This window comes from Sclerotinia sclerotiorum, genomic scaffold, assembly GCF_000146945.2.
Source record: "Sclerotinia sclerotiorum 1980 UF-70 scaffold_4 genomic scaffold, whole genome shotgun sequence".
Lineage (NCBI taxonomy): Eukaryota > Fungi > Ascomycota > Leotiomycetes > Helotiales > Sclerotiniaceae > Sclerotinia > Sclerotinia sclerotiorum.
This window is the reverse complement of record NW_001820832.1, coordinates 1,044,931-1,070,552: the sequence shown is the minus strand read 5'-3', so window position 1 is coordinate 1,070,552 and position 25,622 is coordinate 1,044,931. Positions and strand designations below refer to the sequence as shown.

Below are 25,622 nucleotides of genomic sequence, written 5' to 3'. Positions count from 1 at the left end.
GAGGCACCCCCATTCTATTATCAAATGTTTGACACACGCTCACCCATTAATCCACTAGCAACTACCAGAACTGATGTTCCCCCTGTTAGTTTACTCCCCCATCCTTGTGTTTAGTTCAAGGACAACTCATGCCGTCAATTGTATCGTCGAAGCATCATAGGTTAGGGTAGAGTGAGGTTGTGAGGTAGTTCGGGAGTTTGGACGTCAATAAGAGAGCCCAGAGACTGGCGGCGTGGTGGTATAGTTCCTGTCATTCCCAGAGTTAGATGAAGAGGAGAGATTGCTCCGAGACTGAAGGAGGTCTGGCCGGTGGATGCAAGGATGTGGTGGCAGATATACTCAATAAAGGGGCTCAGATGTAAAGGCAGGCTTACAAGGATGATGTTGGGAATTTTGATGAGGAGCTACTGGGTGCAATTAATAATTAGAAAGCTCGCCGTAGCATATCCCCTTAGAAGAAATCCGTTGCGTGCTCGCCGACTTAGCTAGCTTAGAGAAATGCAGGGGCACTGAGCCATCACTTTAGTAATATCCTAAAACATATGACGGGTTTTGAATCGTTCGTCTCAATGCCAAATAAAGTTTCCAATTATTTCTAAATCAAAAATGAACCTGATTGACTTTCCAACTCGTGATATTCGCTTCCAACTATTCAATGGACTTGGAGTTTTTGAGTGATTATCCTTTCACCGATGATTAGGTGAGTAGTTGTGCAGCTCCACCCCCTGCACAGCTCAATCACTTAGGAACCAAAAGCAAAGCCCTGCGGATCCTGGTTCTTATTTGTAGCTCAAAAGATTATGAGTGGTATGACTAATCCCAACAAAACTGATAATGGTGGCAATTTCATAGCAAAATAAAAAGATTCCCGGAACGAGAGCTGTACCATATCTGTAGACTAATCTCGGCCTTTACTTGCTTAATACTCTGAACTCAGTAGATAAGTTTGCTACGAGACTCAACTCGATGCCTTCATAGAATTAATTCGCAAAATAAATGTCCATAATCATTTCAGCAATTGTTCTAGGTTATGTATGAACGTTTTGCCCCTTTCCTTCGGTTAATCAAAAGCACCCACTTTAAGCGAATACCTTTTTTTTTTTGGCAAAGGCATCATGCAATATGTATCAGCAAAGTTCATGGACCTATAGTATAGCGCATATCAACAAAAGCTAGGAGTTCACCAAAATGCGCCAACTGCCCATAAATAGTCATATCTAGTATTAGTCGGACTAGTGGTGGCATTTCCGCTATATGGGCTTGAATTCCCTAATTCCTCGAGAAAAGCGATCACTATACTCTTATACAGCATACATCATGCTATTGAATGCTGTTTGTCGGGATATTGATCACATGAACCACTAGTGTTGACACTAGTGCTTCGGCACAATGGATCACTTACTATATAGCTCTCCATCTCCATAGTTCTAGTTCTCTACGCAATCAATACGAATATGACAGAGTATATTTTGAAGCTTCACTTTACCCACACCCAGCCAATACCGACGGCTAGATTTATGGTTACTGGAACTTTCTTCCTCTTCACTATTGCAGCAAGATATTGTGCCATTTCAAAGACTTAATGTGTCTAATTCAAGCAATTAACATAGACACGAGAGATCAATGAGCAAAATGATATCCTCAATCCAAAACTGGGACGTACACAGCTTACGTTTGTGTCTAATTCACGCTAATCGGTGTGCTAATGAATTTAGATACGCAAGACAGCCGCTGTACTTACGAACTTGGCCGTATATACTTCACGCTAAGCAGTATAATAGGAAGTATCAGTAACCGAACAGATACATCTCACAACTTGGCTGTATCCAACCCGACCGTAGGTATGATACTCGCCACCGTACTTCAAAAGTTGGCCGTATAATCGTGGCCAATCAGCTTGACGAGAATACATGGGTAAGCGAAACCACTGCCGTATTTAAAAATCAAACAACTAAATTACGCCAATCATCAAAACAAGAAGATTAATAAGCAAGGAAGCTACCGTACATCAAATTTTGGCTGTATCTGATGCGCTATTCTTAGTGTGTAACTATTCCGTACGGGTACTACGGCTTTGCAGTATCTGAGTAGCGAATACCGCAATTCTGACTGGCTAGATATATATGAGCACATCCCCCCGTTCAAAAATTCTGATTCTCTCCTTTCCACACACATAGCTTTCGAGAGACAACATCTGAAATCGTCAACGAGTTCCGAGATTCTACTGCCCATAAAACTTCTGTATTCAATCAACGTAACCCACAACACATCAAATCCATCAATTAAGAATATCTACGGATCATCCTCTAAGATGCCATATTTCCGTCCCTTTACATTTGAGGGCACACAGTTCACTATGAACTTGAAGTCATCCAAATTCCCAAAAAATACTTCAGTCCGATCAACTGCTTTGCCGCAAGTCAACACTTCTCGGTCGTCTGTTCTAGACCTAGCCAACACCCTTCCCACTAGGCTCCGGGATTTGAAATTGGACTGGAAACAAGCATCTTCTATTGCTACCACTAACTTTTCTTTGGATCCCACTCCAAATGACGTAAGTTCACAATACTTCCACATTTAGTTTACCTACTAATATACTGTACAGTATTTTGAAGACGACTTCGAAGACGCATGGGGAGATCTAGACGCTGATGGTGATGACGCAGCGCATCGAAGCAAGATTGCTCAGCCTGTTGTGGAGCAACAAACCCATCCCAAAAACCAGGCGAGCCAGTTAGAATACAATATTGCACTAGCACCGGTATTATGTCCATCAATTAAGTGCTACAAGTGCGGATGGCTCTCTCAATACCAAATTCGGGATATGCGGATGCCAGCTCAACAGCAACCCCATCTAGTTGCCCCAAATTCAAAAGCAACTCAGACACATTTAAAAATTGCTACATGTGTTAAATGCAACTCGGGGCAATGTCTGGCTTGTGGCAAGGCTCCTCATCTTGCGGAGTGTATTTTTGCCGATTCTCGCATCGTTTGGCAGGCTCTCCTCTCCGTCGATACGGCAATGGTCCAGTTTCGCTATGTATCTCCAACACTCGCAGAAGTTGAAAATCCAAAGAACATGTATTCAGCGCTCTTAGAAGCTCTTACAACTATCCTGGCTGTCGTACCAAGAAGTGGGCCACTTACATTCGGATTGTACGAACTGCTCCGTAATAGTCTGATTCTGGATCTAGTTGCGGATATTGTGAGAGATATGACGGTTCAAAATATCCAACTGTCGCCACTCCTTATTCAAACCTGGGAGTTTTTTCACATGATTGCCGAGCGCAGTGAACTTGTCGACTTGTTCTTCCAAAACCGACAGGTGCTAAATGGGGCGTCACCTGGGCTCCAGCAGCTAGCTTTTCCTCTGGTACTTCTACCAATTCAGCAAGCCTCTAATATCAATACAGACTTTCACCAAGCTAAGAGGTATACATTTTGGCCGTTGTTCCAGAAGGTCTCGGACGTTGCCAAGCAATACCTGCAAGCAAATCATGACGACGTTTGATCTGCGGCCGTGGTGGCACAAAGGGTACTTGATGTCTATGCCATCGTGGCTAGTAGAGTTGTTCCGAGTATTGTTGTTCCCAGAAAAATACATTGTACTCAGCACGAAGCGGGATATGCGGCTGGTGTCAGGGATCTCTACCGACTTGTGGTCATCAGAAACATTGAAGCAAAGGAGAAAAGTGCCCAGGAAGATAGCAGTATGGACATTGATCCACCTAGAAAGAAGCATGGTCGTGCCCGTCAAGAAGGCCAAGGTCAGGACCAGGATGGTAGGAGGGATGGAGAGGGAGGAAAGAGAAGAAAGATTATCGGAATCTAGTGGGTTTGGACATTATCCTAAGGGCCAGCATAAGGATGAGAAGGGTGGACGGTAGAAAGACTGTGATCAGACAGCAGTGTGTGTTATTACCACAGGAAATCGAGATTAAATCTGAAAAAGGCGTTTTTCTTTTTTGAGATTGGTGATGAGGTCTAGCTCATTGAGATATGTATTTCGAACATGTGTTATATTTGGAATTTAGTATTCCCAATATTCTAGCTAGATTAATATTTCTAGAAAATACATAAAAACTTTAACCAATGAACCCTTCAGAACAACATACATGCAAACGAATGTGACCAAGTGAATCAGCAAATAGTCTGTTAAACGTGAAAACAAATAGAATGAAGGGGTGAAACTCGGTAGAACACGGTAAAAGTGAAAGATTGATTGTCTATGATTGTCAAATTAACATTGTGATATAAATTTGCCTGAAACTGGAATATTGTGACTCTCAGGGCAGCCAAAATGATTATATCGCCAAACTTAACTGCTGACATCATGTGACTGACTTCGATTTAGCTCCATGAACACGAATGAACTAATAGGCACCGGTCAAAGCATCATCCATACTAGGATACTACGCCTAGGCTATCCGTTGTATATCCCTTGTGAGTGCCGGGTCTAGCAGTACCTAAGCTATAGGTGACGAATCTCCTCAGATATGCAACAGATTGACAGATACCGAAGCTAGTTAGGAATGCAGATATTTCAGACATGCAACCAAAACCAAAAGCGGGGCTAGCAACAGCTTTCGGTCATTGCTTTCACATAACGTAGCTCCAGTGGTCAAATTATAAGCCTCTCCTTTCAATCCCTAGTAAGCTTAGATTAGCGTGCTAAAGAGACGAGACTGTAATAGCGAAATTCTTGATTAAGGTTATGATGACATTCTCTTGAATGGTAAGTTATCCCAGCTGTTGAATCACATCTTGAATGAACGACGATAACACACTACTACTATGAAATCTGAAAATCATACCCATCCCACAAGTCCACCTATGCCAAATTTTAAAGATGTAATAGAATGTCTAACTTCCTCCTATCTCCCTGACTAGCTATGCATCAATGAAAAGGGATCAAAAACGGAAGTCACAGGGGAGTGTAGTACGCACTACGGTTTTATTTACAGATTCCGAGGGCTGAATCTTTGAAGGTGATTTGATCATTAATTGAACTTACCTAGTAGGTTAATTAAAAGGCGTGCATTACTCAAGACTTTGCTATCCAAACTCAATCAAATATTCAAAACTACCCCAATGCCTTTCTAAATCACTTAAATGGAAATCGTCACCAAATTCGAAAGTTACAGACTGGACCATTAAAAACACTATGAATGGAATTTCGTCCCTTAATAGCTCTTCGAACTCTTTGAATAACATTACCTTCTGAATTGCACGAATATGTGACTTGAACTTGCCATACACCTTCGGCTTTTCAGTCAGCGCCACATTGAGGAAATATTTGTCTCTCCCGTCTTCTGAGAGATAATCCTCAAATAGATTTCCATTCATACCACTTACGTGACAATAGTAGGCCGATAATTCGTTTGGAATAAAATATTCTGAAGTTAGTATATGTTCAGCACATGAGTAGTTTCGTCAACAACCTCATTCGTCAATCTAACTAGTCCAGCTTATCAGCTGCAGCAGACCGGCTATCTACACGATCCTCCTAATTATGGAGACTCTTCTTCAGGCTGTATTTGCAGCTTACCAAACAATAAACATCGCCGGAAGCTGAGAAAAATATCATGATGCGAATGGGATTGACCGGTGCTGGTTTCCATGAGACTTTGAAGTGAAGAGGTAAAACTAGAATAGAAAGGATTTAGTAATTTACTAGTGGTACTCCGTAAAGATCAAAATCGCAAATGAGGGGGTAAAATTTGCAACTCCGGACTGTAATGGTAACAAGTTCGCTCACTCATGTTTGTGAATGTTGACATAAGTATATAATTCACGGAGAAAACACCTGGCTCTGTCAAAATATTGAGAAATACGGACTTTCCCCTGCAAAATCCGCCAGCTGAAAGATGTCAATCCCCTTGGGGCACAAGTATTTTTAAATTATATGGGAATGTCTACTCCAAAATCCCTCCCAGCAAAACAATACTCGAAACCAAACAATCTAATCTATCAACAATAATTTTCACACATACAACAAAACTATATTCTCCCCCCCTCCTCAAGAAATTCAGTCTGCAGCTCAACAACGAAAGTCTCCTAGTTTTTTCAATCGATTATAATCATATATGGAAAATTCTCTAACATTCAAACCATCCGTAACACTCCATTCATTCAATAAAAAATGACCTCAAGCGCGAACTCAACGAAAAAATAAGTCACTCTTACTCACCAACAGCTCTATGACCCATCTTGATTCTCAAACAGCATATTCGAAGTAAATATGGCTGAATGATTACATATAAGATCACGTTATTTGTAAGATTTTAGATAGATGTAACAAACATCTCTTCAGTTGAGAGAAATGCAAAATTTGGGAGGAATAAAATTTTCTATTTCTGTGCGATTTCCATCACACAAGGCTAGAGTACCTACTAGACTATCGGAAGCTTACTTATAGTCTTCCCAACTCTACCAAACCTAAATGTGATGAACTGATTGAAGACAAAATAAAAGCGGACGGAAATGGTCCAATCATTTAGCATGACGAAAACGGTGAGGATGATGAGGGTTCGGTGCAGACTTTGATATTTGGCCATCTCTAGCTTTGGGAACAAATGACGCTAATTATCATTCCTATATCGTGTTTTCAAAAGCCAGAGCACGATCAATAACGGAGTAATATTTGCAACGCAAACTGTAAAAGATATAACCTTGTTCGCTGATGTAAGCTTATCTACCCTTTGCGCTAACTTTGACGAGTCAGATGTAATACATTTAAAGTCTAACTTCAGAGTACGAGCTACACACTCGAATCGATAGTACTTGATAAATCATTCTTTAACTCCCCGTCGTTGTTTTTCTTTTCCTACAAGAGATCGGGCCATTGGGGATAACCAGATGTCTGGCCCTTGGACGTCAATAGAACCTCTATTATCTTCGATCGTAGCCTCGATTTCTTTAGCAACAACACGGTTACTGCTGATTGTCGTTAGCCCGGATGCCCATCCGTACAGAAACACGGACTGATTAACACCAGTTAGGACATCTGAGACGTCGTTGGCAACGGTAGGAAGTTTGGACACGATATTGCATATATCCATATCCATTATCGCGATGGGCAAGTGCCATCCCGGAGGAATGCTATACTCTGAGAGTTTCTGAAATTCCCCCACCAGCTGATCTCTTGTCAAAAACTCATGATTGAAACCAAATATCAGTTCCATTCGTTGCTTTTCGGTGTCTGTTCCAATTGTGTCTATTATCTCTTGAGCTCTTGCAACTGCTTCACGGGTGCACACGAGCTTCCTGGACCCGCACGCAGGCCAAACAATACTAGGTAAGAGCTGGTCTTGACTTTCCATTTCCATCTGTTTGATGAGAAACTGATGATGCCAATCTTTTGGCTCAACACGGCCATGCGACAGACTGGAGATTTGGTAATTAGCAAAAAAGGAAATGGTTGACTGTTATTTTGGAAGTGGGAGCACCCATCATGGGATACAATATCTCTACTTACTCACTAATAAATGCGAAGATCATTGTACAATCAACGTTGAGTGTTTCGGAGAAATTCTCGAAAGGATCTGCTATCATACGTTGAAGAACTTGTGATATGTCAAAGCTTGCAGGGATATCCTCATATATCTGCACTGTGATTCCTAATGCCCGAATTTCTTTCAAAACATTGGCCACCTGATTTGGACAATTTCGCGTGATCCTAGGTAGTACCATGCGGATTGATGGATGCCGGTATTTAGTTCTAGCCAACTTAGAGGCTTCTACAAGTAACTTGGCTTGCTTCAAGAGACCTTCCGGCTCATCTTCTGTATCTAATCTTACAGCATCGTCGTCCTCATCATCAGTCGAGTCATCTTCAGCCCATCCAGCCTTTGCTAAATCATATATCATCCTCTTAGCAGTAATTGTGCTTACTTTGACCCACTCAAGATCTTCTCCGGCCACGATATCGACCTCCACACTTTTAATATTCTTCTGCGCTGAGAGATCACCTCGCTTGGATTTGAGCAAGCTTTGACCAGTGCACCAAAAGAAACGTTTCCTCAAAGCCGTGATGCCCTTGCAACCTTTTGCAGCATTCCAAACAGCTGAATAGAACGGAAAATTGGAAGAACTGATTGTATGAGCAACTTTTTCGTTCTCCGGATCTAGATTTGCGAGTTTTGCCAAAGATTTGATTTCAGACTGGAGGTTCGTCGAAAAGTGCCTCAGTTCAACCATCTTCTCCTGCTTTCGCTCTCTCAATCCAGCCTTGAATTGTTCGAGCTCGGACATCAAATCTTTAGACCTTTGAAGTAGTTCTGTCACTGATCTTTCTGAGTTGGGCTCGGGATCTAATAAGTCCAAAGCAGCCATACCATTGGCAATGGCCTCACCATTTGATGTAGCCATACTAGGGAGATTTTTCCGCAAGAAAATTGCTCAGAAACTGGAGATGATTTTTGAACAGTATTAGAATTTAGAAGTGCGTGTGCTTTGGAGCCATGAGAATAATAAGCATTTGATAAGTATTGACTAGCCTAGTCGACGTCAAGAGTACGAAGTTCAATTCTTAAAGATCCTCAATTTCATGATAGTGAAAACATGAATGACTCTTACTTAATATCGACCAAGCCGGTTAAATGTCGGTTTGTCTTTCCTTCGAAGTACTCTAGAATGGTCCACTACTAGTGGGGTACTTTATGCCTTATAGATCAGGCCGCAACAACTTTCCATCGCATTTTAAGGTTATTTTCCCATGACACAATATTTCTAGCCATCTCTCCATCACCAAACCCCAGAAAAGTTTGTCGCGCGAATCTACCACAAAAACCACAACCACAATTTTCCAGCACACCAACCATCAAAGATGCCCTCCGACGACCTCACAAAATGGATAACCTCCGAAATCGACTTTTATGCCCTTCTGGGCCTCACCCCCGAATCCTTCACAGCGGACGAATTGCGACGGGCCTACCGTAAAACAGCCCTTCAATACCATCCGGACAAACTAGGTGCAGCCTTCGACGCCGACAAATACGAGCAATTCCAAGCCGCAAATGACGTACTCGCCGACCCTGAATCCAAGCAAAAATATGATAATTTTCGCAATGGGCGGATGCAAAGGCAAAGGGCCGCGGCATTATTTGAAGGGAAGAGAAGAGCTATGAAAGAGGATTTGGAGGCGAGAGAACGAGGAGGAAGTTTAGGAAAGAGGAGTAGAGAGGATGAGGAGATGGATGAAAATATTAAGAAGCTGGCGGAGGAGGGGAGGAAGAGGAGAGTCAAGAGGGAGAGTATGATGTCGGAGAATGCTAGCTCACCTATGTCAGCGCCGCGGCCGCCACCTCAGACGCAACCGCAACCGCAATCGCAAGCTCGTCCACAGCCCTCAACATCTGCCACGTTAAATTCAGAAGACGAAAAGGTAGCGCGTCTTGAACGTCTAATTGCTGAAGCTACAGCAGCAAAAGCAAAACGAAAAGCGGATAAAAAGGCTAGGAAAGCAGGCAAATCGTCCGAATGTCCTGCCCCAGATACTACTTTCAAAGCAGATTCGAACTCAGCATTTAACGGGGTGCATACTGTACCTTGTGCTACGCCCTAACATTACTTTTCAAATTATCCAATCTAGTCCAGAGACTTTATTTAGTTCAGACATCCAACGGCGTTCAGACACAAGGTGGAGGGTTATGGTTGGTACTCGTTTAATTTTTGGATTTAGCATGGCGCTGGTTGCTCGGGAAAACGCTTCATATACGTGTGGGGATAATTAGATTCAGACTATAAGCTATAAGCTATAAGTAATACTTATTAATACATTTCATTACACAATTGGTGTGCAGTACCTGATGTAATCTGATGTATCGAACCCAAAAATGGAAACTGAGAGCCATTGGTGAATTCTATCATGTCTCGATCCAAGCAGGAGGAAAAGCTCTAACCCTGATATTCCTTACCTCTCCCTCCTTCTCCCCCTTCCCCTCCGCCACAAACTCATCCACACCACCCGCTTCCTTCTCTTCCACCATCCACTTACCCATCTCATCCAACCTCGCCAGTCCCAACCCCAAATTTCCCACACCACTCAACCATTTCCCCACCGGTCTCTTTCCACCAACCTTCTTAATATTTTCCCCGCCATTCAGCCAACTCGCCAGATGACCACCCTTATACTTCAACTCTCCCAACCCAGGCATATCCTCCCCATCCGGAACCAACATCATCGGCACAATCCTCTTCCTGATAACCCCCGTATGATGCGTCCTAATCGTCAATTCCTGCCCTACATAACAGCCCTTCGTATAATCAATTCCACCCATAACATCAATATTACTTTCCTGCGGCAGGGCACTCTCCCTCAGAATCTCATCCTGACCCTCGGGCACCCCAATCAAATATCTCCTCGCCCTATACACATTCTCCCCATGCATCTGTACTTCCGCATCCTGAATGTCCATATGCATATGCCAACCCTTATTCACAATAACCCTATTACCCATCCCGGGAGCCCTCGTATCGGACGTAACAATCCCCTGTTGCGCCTTTTCACGATCCCGTTCCTGCGCATCGATTACCCTAACTCCCACTTTCGTTCCCCACAGACTATAAATCTTCTTCTCCTCCTCATCTACAATGTCGACATCGAATTTCGCCCGCATCCTATACCTCTTAATATGTTTGGCCAAAACTTCCACTTGTTTCGCATCAACTTCTATTAGCCAATTATCGCCCTCAGTCGTTTTGTCTCCCTTCAAATCCGCATATATATCTCTATAAATCCAAACATCATTTAAGACTCTTCCCTGAGCATTTAAAAATGCGGAATAAAACCCATTCTTATTCCCTTCTTTGTAAATATCATTGGTGATAACGCCCTGTAGATATTTTGTCGAGTCGGGGCCTCTGAGGGATATGAGTCTACGAGTTGAGAGACGCGCGATGCCCTTTTTAGGGAGCTTGAAGGGAGTTTCTATTGAAGATGATGTTGCATTTTGGGTTGAGGCTGGGGTTGAAGTTGAGGAGTATTTGCGATTCCTCGGCTGTGCCTCGATTGTACGACGTCCTGAACAGCTGTTACATATATATGCACTTGCAGGTACTGATACGGGTCTCTTGGAGAGGATTTTCGATATAGACTTCATAATTGTTGTTGGTAAGGTCGCTTGGGTCACTTGTTAAGGTGTGGTTGGGTGTTTGACAATATTTTTCTTTGGACTGGGAAATCCCATTAAGCTTCACTTGTCGTGGATGCGGATGACGTAATATTGAGCTATATATTCGCTGATGATTGGCTGTAATTGAACCTTTAGTTCATGGTAAGAAGACAGGCAACTTTGTCAGAAAGATTTCGATATTAGTACGCTATCCATTTAATGTAACTACTACTTCAAAGCTAGATGATGAGATGAGCTCGTCCAATTAATTCACATCTATAGCTCCAAAATTTGAGAATTTTTTCATTTTTAAACTAACAAGGCAAGCAACTACATAGCTTTGGCAAATCTGGGTATTGGGATATCACTGAACGAATGCTCCGAACGTTACCAAATCCAAACTCCCACTGAAATGCCAAAATCATGCAAAACAAAAGAAAATGGCCCATCCTTCAATATCCTCCTTCAATAACCCCTACTAGCAACAGCATCCAAGTAGTTCAATAAGAATCCCTTGTCGGCTGAGGATATTGGCGTCTGACTCCCACGTCGTGACGAACCCTCACCATTTCCTGATGCCAAACTTTCAACTCTAGATCTGGATGCAACACTGCTCGTTGCATCTATCAAAGTATTAGAAGAAGGCCCATCATGCGATGGTGTTCTAGCCACTGGACTGGACGCCGCTATGGGTGACTTTCCAAACAGTGACAAAAGAGCATGCTTTTGTTCGGTTGACTGAAGAGCCTGAGAAGTAAAGGATAGCGGAGACGTCGAGGGACCGGCAACATTAGCGGGGGCAAGGTTTGGGGAATAAGCAGCAATAGTGGAAGGCGCAAGAAGCGGAGAAGCCTTAATTGTATTCGCTTGTGGTCTTTTGAGAATCTGGGGCTGAAATAGTTTCTCTGGCGAAGTCTTAAAGGTAGGCTTGCTACTATTGTGCATCTCTGGTCCTGTGATTGGCTTCTTCGACAAACTACCATGTGACTTGGTGTCTTTCTGCCCATTCGCTGGGCGAGCGAGAATTGATGTAGCCCGGAATGGAAGATTTGATTCTGGATTAATTTCTGGATTCCCGTAGCTAGCTTTGCCGACGTCGGCATTTGCATTGGTGCCCTCTTGCTGTGGGATAGGAGGTGGGGAAGCAAGATCTACTGCGCTCAACTCTACCGCAGAAGGTGATCTGGATGTTGGCAAGGCCACAGCGACTGGTGCTGCAGCTAAAGTTGCAGTTTGAGCTGCAGGGCTTTTGAACATACCCAGTAACATGGATCGTTGATGCTCACTGATAGGTGGGCGAGCCGTTTGATTGTTACTGCCGGTACTTGGAATACCTGCATTGAGAGCTGGTATGTACTTTGACTTAGCAGGAGCGGTAACAGATATAGGCCGAGAACTTTCTCCCGGAAGCTCTTGAGCTTCACGTATCGCAGGGCTTACATCTGATTGAGCTGGTACTTGGGAAGACATGCCACTGGAAGTGACATTTCCATTTGTTTGATCGCGAGTCTTGAAAGTGTTAAGAAGTAACAATGAATGGCCAGTGAGTGCAGCAGGTGGTTCCTTTGGTTGAGGTGGAACCATGGTGGCATGTACATTAGGAAATTGAGGGGGATGCATTGAGCCGGAGGTCGTAAAATTGGAATGCGAAGGTTGTTGCTGAACATGCTGTGGAACCATTGTGGAATGTACTGGGCCTCCCGTAAACAATACTTTCTGGGCGTTGGGAGGTAGTGGTTGGGGGTGAATTAGAGGAGGTTGATATGGATGACGTTCTCGCTGTTGTGGAATCTGTTGCGGTATTTGTTGCGGTATATGTTGCGGTATATGTCGTGGCATTTGGTGTGGCATTTGCAACGGTACTTGATGACGATATTGCATATTGGGAATAGACCTTTGATCGTGACGGACTTGGAAATCAGGCTGCTGGTAAGGATAAGTCTGCATTGGGTGTTGGCCTTGGTGCTGTTGTAGTGGAAAAGTAGGTGGTGGTTGATTCGAGATATGTGAAGAGTTAGGTACTTGATGATGAGGCGTTTCGGGAAAAGGTGGTTGTGTGATGGTATGATCTAGCGGTGTTTGGGGAGGTGGTTGTGTTGAATGTGGTTGGTCCACTGGAGGTTTGCTATGTAAAAGAGCAAGCAGTTGCTGCCCCGAGCTGTGCGAAGCTTGTGATTGAGTCGGATTGATGGCACTGGGCTGCAATCCCTGATTCGGCGGCTGCACTTGCATTATTACAGAAAGAGCAAGGTCAGCAGCATTTCGCCTAGTTCGTTCTGCATCGTGTGAGGCGGATGCATTATAGTTTATGCTTGGCTCAATTGCTTGATCATCCTCAGTGATACCCTCATCGTGGCTGATATTACCTGTAGCTTCAAAATGCTGATTATCTGTTGCTATCTTCACATCCTTTCTCTTCTGGTCCAGAATCCACTTCTTTAATGGAGGTAGGAAAGGAGCTACCATATAAAATTTGTTGGCATTGGCAGCAGCCTCGGGTTGATGTTGTTGCTGGCCTTTCTTCCTATAGGCTGGAAGATCAGATAACCGCCACCATTCTATCCTACTGATCTCTTTCCGAGTTTGTGCTTCGAAGCGGGTATCCATAGGAACATTTCTGAAGACATATAATCTGATCTGCTGACCATGCCCAGTAACATCGATGCCCTTGACAAGACTTCGATCCTTAGCCACAAGCCCTGAGCCTTCAAGGTCATAACCAGTCTCCTCGTATGCCTCTCGGATAGCGCATGTAAGGTCGTCTTCATCTTTGTTTATCTTCCCCCGCGGAAAACTCCAATTTGCACCCTTCTTCCAACCTTTAACAAGAACAACCGAATCCATGTCCGCATTCAACAATATCACACCTCTGACTGGAACTCGGGTCTTGTATAAAAGAAACTCCTCAAAAGCTCGCATATGTATACTTTCTGAAAAGTTTGAGAGTAAAGGGCAATGTAGAAATATCTTTAGACAAAAGTTACGAAGGGTCATCGATGGTAGGCTTGGGTCGAGGGGCCGAATAAAATCTTCGTAGTACCATTGCGCTTCCTCAACTTGAAAACATATTCGTGGAACGTGTGATAGATCAGCCGCAGGAATATTTATTATGAATCGGACGCAAAGGTCGTCCAGCCCTGAATATTTGCAATGTGGTTAGCTAAACTACTTGAATGTATATTGATTATGGTGAGGCTGCACTTGAACAGTGCGATGGAGTTCTCGAAGGAAAAAAGATGCAGCATGGTAGAAGGGTCCGCTCGATAACGGCATCATCAAAATACTTACAGTCTTCTAGCTGCATTTTTCTCTCTGACATGTTGTATTCGCGTCGCAAGCATATCCACGACTCGAGTTTCTTTTCGGGGCGGGGGACGCGCAGGAACGCTTAGGCCAAAATAACCTAAAATCAAAATGACCTCGGGATATAAAGACCTCGTGGCAAAATAAAGAAGTGGCCTATCTAGTAGGAGAGCTTGCGTATGTTATACAGGTAAACAGGGTGATCACAAATTGTGTGGATGATTGATTGACTGAAGGTCGTGAACTGTGGAGGTATGAGTGTAAGTGAGTTGGATGTTGATAAATGAGGCAGTGTCAATAGCTAGCTTGCCTTTGGAACTACGGAGTACGGCGGTGGTAGCGGAAAGCCACGGTCGATTCAAACTTAACGCCACATATCCTCAGCCACATTATCACATGACTGTCTAACATGAAAGAACAACGTTCTCTCTTCAATTCTCGGTCGGACCCTCTAGATTCCCCTCGGATCTGCAAGTTCCAGGTGTCGGATGACGTTTTTTTGATACAGCAATACAGGGGCGCAGTCGAATCTTGGACAAAAAATCTTGCCCATCATAAAAGATAAGTGAAAATCAAGCTTTGTTTCAAGCTCCTGGGGAAGATTTTATGGGTAAGTGATTAAAGGTTAGTATTTCTCATAAATAGGTTTTCTATTTTCAATTCCATTCATTGTTCATTGAAATCCAAAGACATTCATATTTATGTGTCAAGCTGGGACAATCCAAAAATAGTGATATCAAGCGCTTTCTGAAACCACTCATCGATCAATCACCACCAACGAAACGAAGAACAAACGAAACCTCCAAAAAAAAGTTACTATCAGAAATACGTTGGTGTAACGGCTCTCTGTTTCCAATAACTTCTTAAAGAGGAAAATATCCTTTTCAAACACCTATTATTTCCAAATATACAAAACTACACCTACCCAAAGAAGCCTCACGATCATGACTTCGCTCGCAGCAAAGTATATCAGCAAAAAGTTGTTGGGAGAATCTGTTGCAAATAAATTCGGATCAGAGGTATGATATTGAATCAAATAATTGTCTCGTCAAGAGATCGTCCACTGACAATTTTGCAGGACTTGTACTTCGAAACTGTGCCTGCCTCCCGCTTAGACGGTGTTCCCTCGAAAAAGAAAACCCAGAGGAGAAGAAAGGCGATACCTGCTGGCATATCAGAAAAAGATGCAAAGATTCTCACCAAAGTCAAGCGCAGAGCTTATAGACTAGATATGAGTCTCTTCAATTTTTGTGGAATTAGATTCGGATGGAGTAGTGTGATCGGTCTCGTTCCTGCGTAAGTTCTCTTCCCCGTCCCCCATCACATTGCCTCACTAAAATAATACAGCATTGGTGACTTTATCGATTTATTCATGGCGATGATGGTTCTTCGGACATGCAATAAAGTTGATGGCGGACTCCCGAACGGTGTCAAATCCAAGATGATGTTCAATATCATGCTCGATTTTGCTGTTGGTCTTATACCATTCGCAGGAGACCTTGTCGATGCAGTATTCCGCGCTAATACCAGAAATGCCCTCGAGCTCGAAAGACATTTGCGCGATAAGGGCGCGAAGATACTGAAGGCAAAAGGTGAAGGTTTACCTGCCGTTGATGTTACCGATCCCCATGAATTCGATCTGTATGATGAGCAACTCTCTGATGAAGAACCTCCACGGTACACGTCCGGAGCAAATGAAGAGCCTGTTAGTCCTCGGGAGCCAGGCGGACGTAATCGTAATAGCTGGTTCGGTTATGGAGGTAAAGCAGAGCGAACCAGACAACCTGATCCTGAGCAAGGTCGTCGTAGTGATAGATCACAAAGAACGAGACAGCCTGATCCTGAGCAACAACGTCATAGCGACAGATCACAGCGGACAAGACAAGCTGATGTCGAGCAAGGTCGCGGCGATAGATCACACGCACAAGAGCCTCCACTACCTGTTCGCCCTAAGAAGGTTCAGAAGAGTGGTAGACGTTGATAACAAATTTCGTTGTCATTTCGAAGTTGAAGAAAGTTCTAAGGATTTTCCATATTTTAATGCCAAAGAGCGGTTTTAGGAATGTTTGATGTTTAATGCTGGCACGATTTTCTTTGTTTGCTTCAGTAATTGATGACGCTTGCTTTTCGTAAGTAACGAGGAAGATGCATTGCGTATACGAGGCGAGGGTTTTAGGATATAAGATACCATAAATGTAAGATAATGAAAATGAAAAATCTCTTCAATAAAATAAAAACGTGTTAAATCTCCGCACCGTGTTCCATAGGAGCCTACTCACGTCCAAATGCACTCATCTGAATCATCATGACTGATTTTACTCCACCTATTATCAAGACTTTTGTCAATACTTCACGCGTTACTGTGGTTTCCTATTGATCTTCTGGGATTAAGATCTGATAACTTTGCTTGGCATCAATTGGAACTCTGATTCCATGAGCTGAGTGGTTCATTGAGTTGGAATAAGTGGTTCGTTGGTCAAAGTGTGTTTCCATCTCAAATTTCCCAGCCTTTTTTCAACGCGAACGCGAAAATTAGCGTGTTAATAATTTTCTGCACGTGACGAGCACCAAAAGCTCTTAAAGACGCGGTTTCTCTTGCTCATACAGACTTTCCATTCAACTCAACACAACATACAAACACGATCAACTTCCCGACTTTTTTCTTTCTTGCATATACCGAATACCAATAATCAATCAACCTTCTTTATACTCATCATATTCAATGACAATGACTTCTCAAATGACCCCATCAAAGACTGTAGGTTGGAACGCGCCACCCCTCCTTTCATTACTACCCCTCATTCAATTTAATTTCGCGTCAATATCATCATACTGACTTGAATCTTTCATAGGCTGCTTCTGGTATTCAAAATATGAAGATGGAATCGCCGGTCAAAAAGCTCAACCTTGCCGGAAAGGAAAACAATGCATTCGAGGTTGACGCGCCGATTGTCGAAGAAGTCAAGAAACCAATCGTCAAGGAAGAAAAGGCTGTTACCGTTGCACCTGGAATCAAGCCAGAGGAAGCAGATGAGCCTCTTCTCCAAGAGAACCCAAATCGATTCGTTCTCTTCCCCATTAAGTACCATGAGGTAGGTCGCGTATTTCACGCGTTGACGCGTAGAGTGCTAACATATTTGCGAATAGATCTGGCAGATGTACAAGAAGGCAGAGGCCTCTTTCTGGACCGCAGAAGAGATTGACTTGTCGAAGGATCTTCACGATTGGAACAACAGACTCAATGACGACGAGCGTTACTTCATCTCCCACGTCCTCGCATTTTTCGCAGCATCCGATGGAATTGTCAACGAGAACTTGGTCGAGAGATTTAGTGGTGAAGTTCAAATTCCAGAGGCACGATGCTTCTACGGTTTCCAAATCATGATGGAAAATATCCACTCCGAAACATACTCTCTTCTCATCGACACATATATCAAGGAGCAGGCACAAAAGACATACCTTTTCAACGCTATTGACACAAGTAAGTCATAATCCTACCACTATACAGAACATCATCTAACAATTTTGGAAGTCCCTTGCATTAAGAAGAAGGCAGACTGGGCTGTCAAATGGATTCAAGACAAGAACTCTACCTTTGCTCAACGTCTCGTTGCATTCGCCGCTGTTGAAGGTATCTTCTTCTCCGGATCTTTCGCATCCATCTTCTGGCTCAAGAAGCGTGGTCTCATGGCTGGACTCACCTTCTCCAACGAGCTCATCTCCCGTGATGAAGGTCTCCACACCGATTTCGCATGCCTCCTTTTCTCTCATCTCAAGCACCGCCCATCCAAACAAGCCGTCCAAGATGTCATCACCGAAGCCGTTGAAATCGAACAGGAATTCTTAACCGAGGCTCTTCCTTGCGCGCTTTTGGGAATGAACTCTACTCTCATGAAGCAATACATCGAGTTCGTCGCTGATCGTCTTCTCGTTACTTTGGGTAACGACAAAGTCTACAAATCTGCCAACCCATTCGACTTCATGGAGAATATCTCCTTGGCTGGTAAGACCAACTTCTTCGAAAAGAGAGTTGGAGATTATCAAAAGGCTGGTGTCATGGCCGGTACTCAAAAGAAACATGAGGATACCGAAGCTCAAACCGAAGCCAAGGCAGAGAATGGAGGGGACTTCAACTTCGACGAAGACTTCTAGATGTTATCTTTCCTTTTCTTTTTGTTTTTATTTCAAGATGGTACTGGCGTTTACTCTGTACAGCTCTTCACTTCTTTCACGGGGCTTACACACATAGATGTTTGATGAGGGTATGTGATCTGTACAATAATATTTTAACATGAAGGAGTTGAGGTGTTAGAAAAATTGGCTGGGCGGAATGAATATGATGTACACATGTCTTTTGGACATAGATGGCTGAAAGGGAAATCATGGTTGAGGTATACCATGGTAGGATTGAATGGATGGATAGGATAGGATAACGATGAAATTTGCTAGTTAGCGTAACGAATAAAGTCTCCAATATACATAAGATTTGATATGTCTATTTGTTGTGGATAAATGTTGTGACTTGACTCTTTTGACTGTCCGTGATAAATTTTGGATATCTTGGATGAATGATATATTTACTTTATTACACATGAGCATATCAGCCAGCCAAGTATCTATCTCCTCTATGTCCAAAACTCCTCCGCCAGCCTCACCATGCAAATTTTTACAGCATACTAAAGTGGTATATATAGAAAGCCATGCTGGAACAGCCGAATCCATAAGTATTTTCCCTCTAACCCTGCTTCGGGCAAAGAGCGAGGATTCGCCATGTAAAAACTGATGTGATGTGATGCGATAGATAGATTGTGAATCTTCCGAGACGTGGCAGTGTGCAATCACTCCTTTGAAATAATTCCAGCAACACCAGAATTCATCCACCAGATCCTCCCAATCAAATTTCTCAACCCATTCATTTATTTCTTCCCCTTCTTCTTCTTTCCCTTTCCCGCTGTCTGCGCCGTCTGTGTCTGCGCTTGCGCCTGCTTTCCAGCCTCCTTCTCCTTTTCCTCTCCCTTCTCCTCCTCAATCGCAACTGGTGCCTCGCCCATACTAATTTCCCCCAATCCCTCCTTCTCTTCTGGTAACCCCGCCATCAATTTCCCAAGTCGTCCCATAATTTGTATTAAACGGCTTACTTCCGCCGCTTTATTAGTTGTATATTTAAGATTTACGCCTGAGTGCGGGTGAAAGGTTGTTATTGTGAGGGTTGCTCGCGGAGGTGCGGGTTGTGAGGAGGATGGCTTGGGGAGACGGGGTTTGCTGGGTGTGGAGTGTGTTGTGGAGGGGGCGTGGGGGGAGGGAGAGGCGTGGAGGATCGTGTATTTGGTTGTTATGCGGGTCTGTTGGGTATGGTGTTAGTTATTTTGGGAGGAAAGAGGGATGGAGGGAAGGGGAGAGGGACACGTACGGTACTAGGATGCGCTTTTAAGAGGAGAGAAGATTGAGTGAGCCATTCTTGGGCGGTATTTAAATACACCATTTTATCTCTGCTTTGCGATTGATCTTTCTTGGTGTACTATATGTGGTTGGTGAAAAATCGTGTGTGGATGTGAACTTTGATGGATTGGCGCAAGCAGTAAGGATTCGTGTAATAGAAATCGAAGCTTGAAATTGATGAGCGAATCTTAGGTTCTAATCAATCAGAAGTTCATTAGCGTAAATGCGGGGTGAAGCGAGGTGAGGCTCTGCGGGTATTGGGACCGGGGGTTTGCCGATGCGCTTCATTGTGAATAAATATCTCATGGACCTCGTTCGATGATTAAGATTTTGAAAATAGAATTGATATGATCAATGTGATATATTGCATCTACTCATGGATGGCATGGATGGCATGGATGGCATGTATGAGATGTTGAGATGACCATGTATATGAAGTTATATTCATGATGACTTAAACTCACGTGCTGGAATTCCTTATTTCAAGGATAGTTGTCGGTTTATGGATAAGTTTCTATCTCATATTCGATTCTTACGAGATCTTTGGGCTCATTCATAAAAACTACCATAGGAAGTATCTTGGTATGATAGACAGTAGGCTAAACAAACATTCTCATATCTGTAGGAGTATATCCACAAATTAAACAGTCTCAATGAGCATATTTTTGTATCTGACAGGCGGAACTTCTACAATGTCAGAAACTCAACCTCGAAAGACTTAATCATAGTAAAGAGAGAATCACTATTTTCTTTTACGCATCTGTCACAGTGAGCTCGTTCGATATGGGCAGCACAAGACCTTGGGTTCTGGAGCAGAATGTCACGGGATAGTCCTTTCCTATTTGAGAGTACAACGCTCTTTCCCTATTTGTTCAGGGCATACGATACAATTAACCTCGCACTTTTCAAACATTTCACAGAAATTATTTTCTTTTCATCTTACTCTATCTTCTCTTGTTATTCCTACTATTCCTATCCATATCCTTCTCCTTCTAAATATCTTGTTATAACTGCTTTAGGTCTGTACTTCTATCATTTACGCTGCGAGCCATTTTCACTCGGTTATCACTTTTAGGAACTCTTTACTTTCAATCATTCTTCAAACAAATCCCAATTCTTATCTTTCTGATCGTCACTTTTCAATATTTTAGCATGCCTCGTGCGAAGGGGACAAAAGTTGCGAAACCAAAAGGTGCGAAACCAAAAGGTGCGAAACCAAAAGGTGCGAAACCAAAAGTCGCGAAGGAGTCCAAAGTTAACGGGAACTACAAATTGAGGCCCAAACGGAAGGAAATCTAATACAAAAGGCAGCGAGCTCGGATTCTGTCATAGATCCCAATGCTCAATTTTACAAACTTGATGCTGCTCTCTTGATGGATCAGCTCACCGAAACCTTTTCTACAGATCAAATTGCTTTGATACTATCAGTCCTGAAGAAGAAACCGGATGAAATATCTATCCAAGGTAGAGCTTACAATCTGTTGTCGATATATTGTTCTAACAAGTATTCAGATTACCTGAATGAGTTTCCGCACTCAATCAAAGCTGGGGAATCAAGAATCAATGGTGTAGTTGATTTTGGAGTATTCTGGGAACGACAATATAAAAGACAATGCATTGTTAAAAATGAAATGGAAACTCAGATCGGGATACTAAAGGAAAGACTATCGTTTTATCAAGTAGACGCTCAAAGAATTGCGACAGATAGCTCAAATGAAAATGAAGTTCCGAACGGTCTTTACCCTGGCCCATCGGATTCTCGAGTCGTCCAGACTTTGGATAACCCCAGCGAGAAGAGGAAAATCAGCGAAGTGGATACAATCCCTGACGATAACAATTGGATGGGAACTGATGTGTTGTCTTTGGAGTATAGTCAAAATCATGTAATGATTGTCTCGTATTGTAAGTAACAAGTCTCAGGCTCTTTCACTTATGTATCAAAATCGTTCTGTCACTTACACATCATTCTGCAGTATACCAGATTTCTGAGGACCGTCGATTTCTTCAACTCAACCCCACTCCTGCTAAATGCCGGGAGCTCTTAGAGTTGAGCTGGAAAGCATTGTCTTATTATATTGCCAGATACACCGATTCCAAAGGAGCAAAGTACCATAGCAAAGAAACTAAGTATTTGATGTTTCTTGCGAATAAGATCATCGAAAGCATCAAGACTTGTGTCGAAATTTCAGTGGAGCAGTATGGAACCATCGCTGGAAGAGAGTTTCTGATTGAGACTATCCTTACGTATTCCTTATGCTCTTTCTTCAATGAAGGCTTGACTGAATTGCAAAATCTTTGCGTTGGAAGTGATGAAGTTACGATGATTGGTTTCATTACCAAGCTGTTAATTGGAATTCTTCGAAGCATCGATTGGCGGTCAAATAATGGCTTACATAAGCAAATTTTCGAAGAAATTTTGGTAAATTGAGATTTAAGAGCTGGATTGTGTTTTGATGTAAGATTATATGAGTGGGACTGTCGATGCGATTTAGGGGTCAAGAGCAGAAATAATGGTGGAAATTTGGCTTGTGAACTTATGCTAGTGCTGGCGCTGGTGATTTGGCTCGAGCTTGAGCTTGAGTTTATTCATGTCGTGGATGTATGTACTGCTAAAAGGATGGAAATTAAATGGTTCTCAATATAATACTTGATTTAAAAACTAATTAATAGATTTATATAACATACAAAGTATTAGATACGAGATCCCAATATAGTAATGATAATATGAAGATATAACATTGAAATCAACAATATAGATATAACCTTAAAAGTAACAATATAAATATATGTAACGATACTGTACTAAAGGCAGCGGCTGCCTAAGGTTCGCCGGTTGGTAGTTATGGGTTAAGGCTTTATCACTGGTATTCACTTGAAAGTGAATTCGTTAACGTGGTTTATCATCGAGTGGCCCATATCATCGAGTGGCCCACTTTCACCTCAATTTACACCTGTCTCTTTCAACACGCGTTTTATCAACAACCTATAATGAATTCGAATAATCAAGAAGCTCGTATACTCCTTGCTATCGAAGTTATTCATAAAGATAAAAAATTAAGCATTCGAAAGGCTGCTATGCTCTATAATATTCCTCGTACGACTCTTCGACATAAAATGGAAGGTTTACCTCTTCGTACAGAAACTCGAGCGAATCGTCATAAGATTACAGAATTAGAAGAAGAGGTGATTGTTCAATATATACTCGATATGGATTTAAGAGGATTTCCACCTAAACTAAAGAATGTGGAAGATATGGCGAATGATATTCTCGAATCGAGGGGTGCGAAACGCGTTGGGAAGCTCTGGGCGCATCGATTCGTAAAGCGTCGAATCGAATTAAAGACGCGTTTTAGTCGTGTTTATGACTTTCAAAGAGCTCTCTGTGAGGATCCTAAGCTTCTTGAAGAGTGGTTTCGACTAATTGCGAATATGCGAGCGAAATACGGCATTTTGGACGGAGATTTCTACAATTTCGACGAAACAGGCTTTATGATGGGGATTATATGTGCAGCAATGGTAGTAACTAGTGCTGAACGAAATGGCAGAAGCAAGACAGTACAGCCAGGCAATCGAGAATGGGCTACAGCAATAATATGCGGAAATGGAGAGGGTGAAACTATTCCCCCATTTCTAGTAGTTCAAGGACAAGTTCATCTCTCCAATTGGTACACCGAAACGAATCTTCCTGCGGAATGGGCTATTAAACCTACATCTAATGGGTGGACGAATAATGAGACGGGTTTAGAATGGTTGAAACACTTCGACAAGCATACTAAGAATCGAAGAAAGGGCAAATATCGAATGTTGGTACTGGATGGGCATGAAAGCCACGAATCAGTAGCTTTTCAAGCATACTGCAAAGAGAACGATATTATATGTTTACGTTTACCACCGCATTCAAGTCATTTAACTCAACCACTTGATGTTGGCTGTTTTAGCAATCTAAAACGTTCATATGGTGGTCAAATTGATGGATTTATCAAGGCACATATCAATCATATTTCGAAGGTTGAATTCTTTATAGCTTTTAAAGCTGCATACGAGGAATCAATCACTTCTCAGAATATGAAATCAGGATTCCGAGGAACAGGTTTAATCCCATTTAATCCTGAAGCTGTACTCTCGAAATTAGATATTCGAATTCGCACACCTACCCCTCCCTCTTTCGACCTAGATCAATGGATCTCTCAAACCCCTCGCAACCCAACTGAAGCTCTTTCTCAATCAACATTAGTTAAATCTCGAATAACTCGTCATCAAGCAAGCTCTCCTACACCTATATTCGAGACTGTACTAGCTCTAGCTAAGGGTACAGAGAGATTAGCTCATGAAAACACACTTTTAAATACAGAGATTCGTACACTTCGGACAGCAAATGAAGCATTAAGCAAGCGTCGACGCGCGAAAAAAACCCAATTACGTCAAGGAGGAGTGCTCACTGGACAAGAGGCTCTTGATATATTATCTCAGCAAGAGGTTGATATTCAGATTCAACGCGATGAGCGTCAAAAAGGGGGGAATTCTAATGGGGAAGCATCTTCTAATCGATGTTGTAGTAAATGCGGAAAGACAGGACATAATGCAAGAACCTGTCAAAATAATGTAATAGATCCTAGATTATTAGATTCTTAATAGTTTCAATCAATTGATTCAATTGTTGTTGAATAATATGGGTTTGAAAGTGTAAATTGAGGTGAAAGTGGGCCACTCGATGATATGGGCCACTCGATGATAAACCACGTTACTAGATCAAGTAGAATGTAGGTAAACTAATTGATAACTAAGTTGAGCACGAAGCTCCTAGGGCACCTTATCACGTGATTTCTGATGGTGCGTGCGCATACGATCTTCAGGTGACCAAGATCACATACTAATTCGATGAAATCTGATCGTGTTTGCACAAGGCCTAAGCTCTCCTAATTAATCAGTTTGCTACCATCGTAACACCATCAATCCTAATGGTGAATCGTGACAATATACTACTATAAAATATGTATATCTTATTCATCTACAAACAACAAAAATTAAAACAAAGTAAAGACTTGAAAATATCTATAATCTAAAAAACTGTTACGAGGTTTGCCGTCTAGATCACGTCGAAGTGGTCTAGGCTCTCGAGGTGGTTTATAACTAGGCGTCAAGCAGGGGCTTAAAGTAATGACAACAATGCAATTCGTAACTAATAGTCGAGTATACTAAATGATTGATCTTGAGCACGAAGCTCTATACAAAAGAAATCCATCTTGATTATATAGTCCTTCGTGCCTGTGGTTAACTAGGAATCGTCGTTCCTGGTTGTTCCTAGGAACGTTCGTTCCTCACCGTTCCATCACATGTTTTATGGTCATGTGACATACTAATCGTTTTGGACGTAACAAGTGGGAGGTTGAGTTATCTAGTATTATTATAATACTATAGGAATGAGAATTAACTCTATAATAGTAATTAAAATAGTGATTATAAATAAATAATGAATAAATAATAGAGATATTAAAAATATAAAATAAAGATTCTAGAGAGTATATTTGTCACACTCAAGAATTGTGACGCCTCACACCTCCGGGTCACGTGGCATGCCCCGTGACCCGAAGGTGTGAGGCGTCACAATATTTTACTACCTCCTCAGTATTCAGCATTTATAATTCCCAATTAATAAATCACAATCTATCTTACAATCAGGGGAAAGAATAAATACAATCAATAATAAATAAATTTCATACGCATATGCATATGCGTGATTTGTTACGTTGTAACATTATAACTATT

General features: G+C 42.3%; 12 protein-coding genes across 12 annotated transcripts; 6 read left to right on the top strand and 6 right to left on the bottom strand.

Moving 5' to 3' along the window:
• Nucleotides 1–20: 20 nt before the first annotated feature.
• On the bottom strand, nt 21–1,570 carry SS1G_03498 (predicted protein; the record flags this gene model as incomplete). Its single annotated transcript, XM_001595359.1, has 4 exons — nt 21–70; nt 375–407; nt 887–909; nt 1,491–1,570. The coding sequence occupies 4 exons, from the start codon at nt 1,568–1,570 to the stop codon at nt 21–23; spliced, it is 186 nt and encodes a 61-aa protein (XP_001595409.1).
• Nucleotides 1,571–2,356: 786 nt separating this feature from the next.
• SS1G_03497 (predicted protein) lies at nt 2,357–3,832 on the top strand (the record flags this gene model as incomplete). Its single annotated transcript, XM_001595358.1, has 3 exons — nt 2,357–2,554; nt 2,606–3,432; nt 3,535–3,832. The coding sequence occupies 3 exons, from the start codon at nt 2,357–2,359 to the stop codon at nt 3,830–3,832; spliced, it is 1,323 nt and encodes a 440-aa protein (XP_001595408.1).
• A 1,617-nt stretch (nt 3,833–5,449) lies between these two features.
• On the bottom strand, nt 5,450–6,209 carry SS1G_03496 (predicted protein; the record flags this gene model as incomplete). Its single annotated transcript, XM_001595357.1, has 3 exons — nt 5,450–5,458; nt 5,549–5,646; nt 6,191–6,209. 3 exons carry the CDS (start codon nt 6,207–6,209, stop codon nt 5,450–5,452), a joined length of 126 nt encoding a protein of 41 aa, XP_001595407.1.
• A 582-nt stretch (nt 6,210–6,791) lies between these two features.
• On the bottom strand, nt 6,792–8,370 carry SS1G_03495 (hypothetical protein; the record flags this gene model as incomplete). Its single annotated transcript, XM_001595356.1, has 3 exons — nt 6,792–6,936; nt 6,973–7,386; nt 7,478–8,370. The coding sequence occupies 3 exons, from the start codon at nt 8,368–8,370 to the stop codon at nt 6,792–6,794; spliced, it is 1,452 nt and encodes a 483-aa protein (XP_001595406.1).
• A 457-nt stretch (nt 8,371–8,827) lies between these two features.
• Nucleotides 8,828–9,565, top strand: SS1G_03494 (hypothetical protein; the record flags this gene model as incomplete). The annotated part of the gene is made up of 1 exon (XM_001595355.1): nt 8,828–9,565. The coding sequence occupies one exon, from the start codon at nt 8,828–8,830 to the stop codon at nt 9,563–9,565; it is 738 nt and encodes a 245-aa protein (XP_001595405.1).
• Nucleotides 9,566–9,866: 301 nt separating this feature from the next.
• Nucleotides 9,867–11,102, bottom strand: SS1G_03493 (hypothetical protein; the record flags this gene model as incomplete). The annotated part of the gene is made up of 1 exon (XM_001595354.1): nt 9,867–11,102. The coding sequence occupies one exon, from the start codon at nt 11,100–11,102 to the stop codon at nt 9,867–9,869; it is 1,236 nt and encodes a 411-aa protein (XP_001595404.1).
• A 477-nt stretch (nt 11,103–11,579) lies between these two features.
• SS1G_03492 (hypothetical protein) lies at nt 11,580–14,433 on the bottom strand (the record flags this gene model as incomplete). The annotated part of the gene is made up of 3 exons (XM_001595353.1): nt 11,580–13,645; nt 13,682–14,251; nt 14,403–14,433. 3 exons carry the CDS (start codon nt 14,431–14,433, stop codon nt 11,580–11,582), a joined length of 2,667 nt encoding a protein of 888 aa, XP_001595403.1.
• Nucleotides 14,434–15,361: 928 nt separating this feature from the next.
• Nucleotides 15,362–16,398, top strand: SS1G_03491 (hypothetical protein; the record flags this gene model as incomplete). The annotated part of the gene is made up of 3 exons (XM_001595352.1): nt 15,362–15,436; nt 15,496–15,713; nt 15,765–16,398. 3 exons carry the CDS (start codon nt 15,362–15,364, stop codon nt 16,396–16,398), a joined length of 927 nt encoding a protein of 308 aa, XP_001595402.1.
• Nucleotides 16,399–17,145: 747 nt separating this feature from the next.
• SS1G_03490 (hypothetical protein) lies at nt 17,146–18,569 on the top strand (the record flags this gene model as incomplete). The annotated part of the gene is made up of 4 exons (XM_001595351.1): nt 17,146–17,175; nt 17,270–17,509; nt 17,565–17,898; nt 17,950–18,569. The coding sequence occupies 4 exons, from the start codon at nt 17,146–17,148 to the stop codon at nt 18,567–18,569; spliced, it is 1,224 nt and encodes a 407-aa protein (XP_001595401.1).
• Nucleotides 18,570–19,333: 764 nt separating this feature from the next.
• Nucleotides 19,334–19,899, bottom strand: SS1G_03489 (hypothetical protein; the record flags this gene model as incomplete). Its single annotated transcript, XM_001595350.1, has 2 exons — nt 19,334–19,759; nt 19,828–19,899. 2 exons carry the CDS (start codon nt 19,897–19,899, stop codon nt 19,334–19,336), a joined length of 498 nt encoding a protein of 165 aa, XP_001595400.1.
• Nucleotides 19,900–21,008: 1,109 nt separating this feature from the next.
• On the top strand, nt 21,009–22,592 carry SS1G_03488 (predicted protein; the record flags this gene model as incomplete). Its single annotated transcript, XM_001595349.1, has 4 exons — nt 21,009–21,078; nt 21,369–21,739; nt 21,838–22,275; nt 22,527–22,592. 4 exons carry the CDS (start codon nt 21,009–21,011, stop codon nt 22,590–22,592), a joined length of 945 nt encoding a protein of 314 aa, XP_001595399.1.
• A 252-nt stretch (nt 22,593–22,844) lies between these two features.
• Nucleotides 22,845–24,488, top strand: SS1G_03487 (hypothetical protein; the record flags this gene model as incomplete). Its single annotated transcript, XM_001595348.1, has 1 exon — nt 22,845–24,488. One exon carries the CDS (start codon nt 22,845–22,847, stop codon nt 24,486–24,488), a length of 1,644 nt encoding a protein of 547 aa, XP_001595398.1.
• Between the last annotated feature and the right edge of the window lie 1,134 nt (nt 24,489–25,622).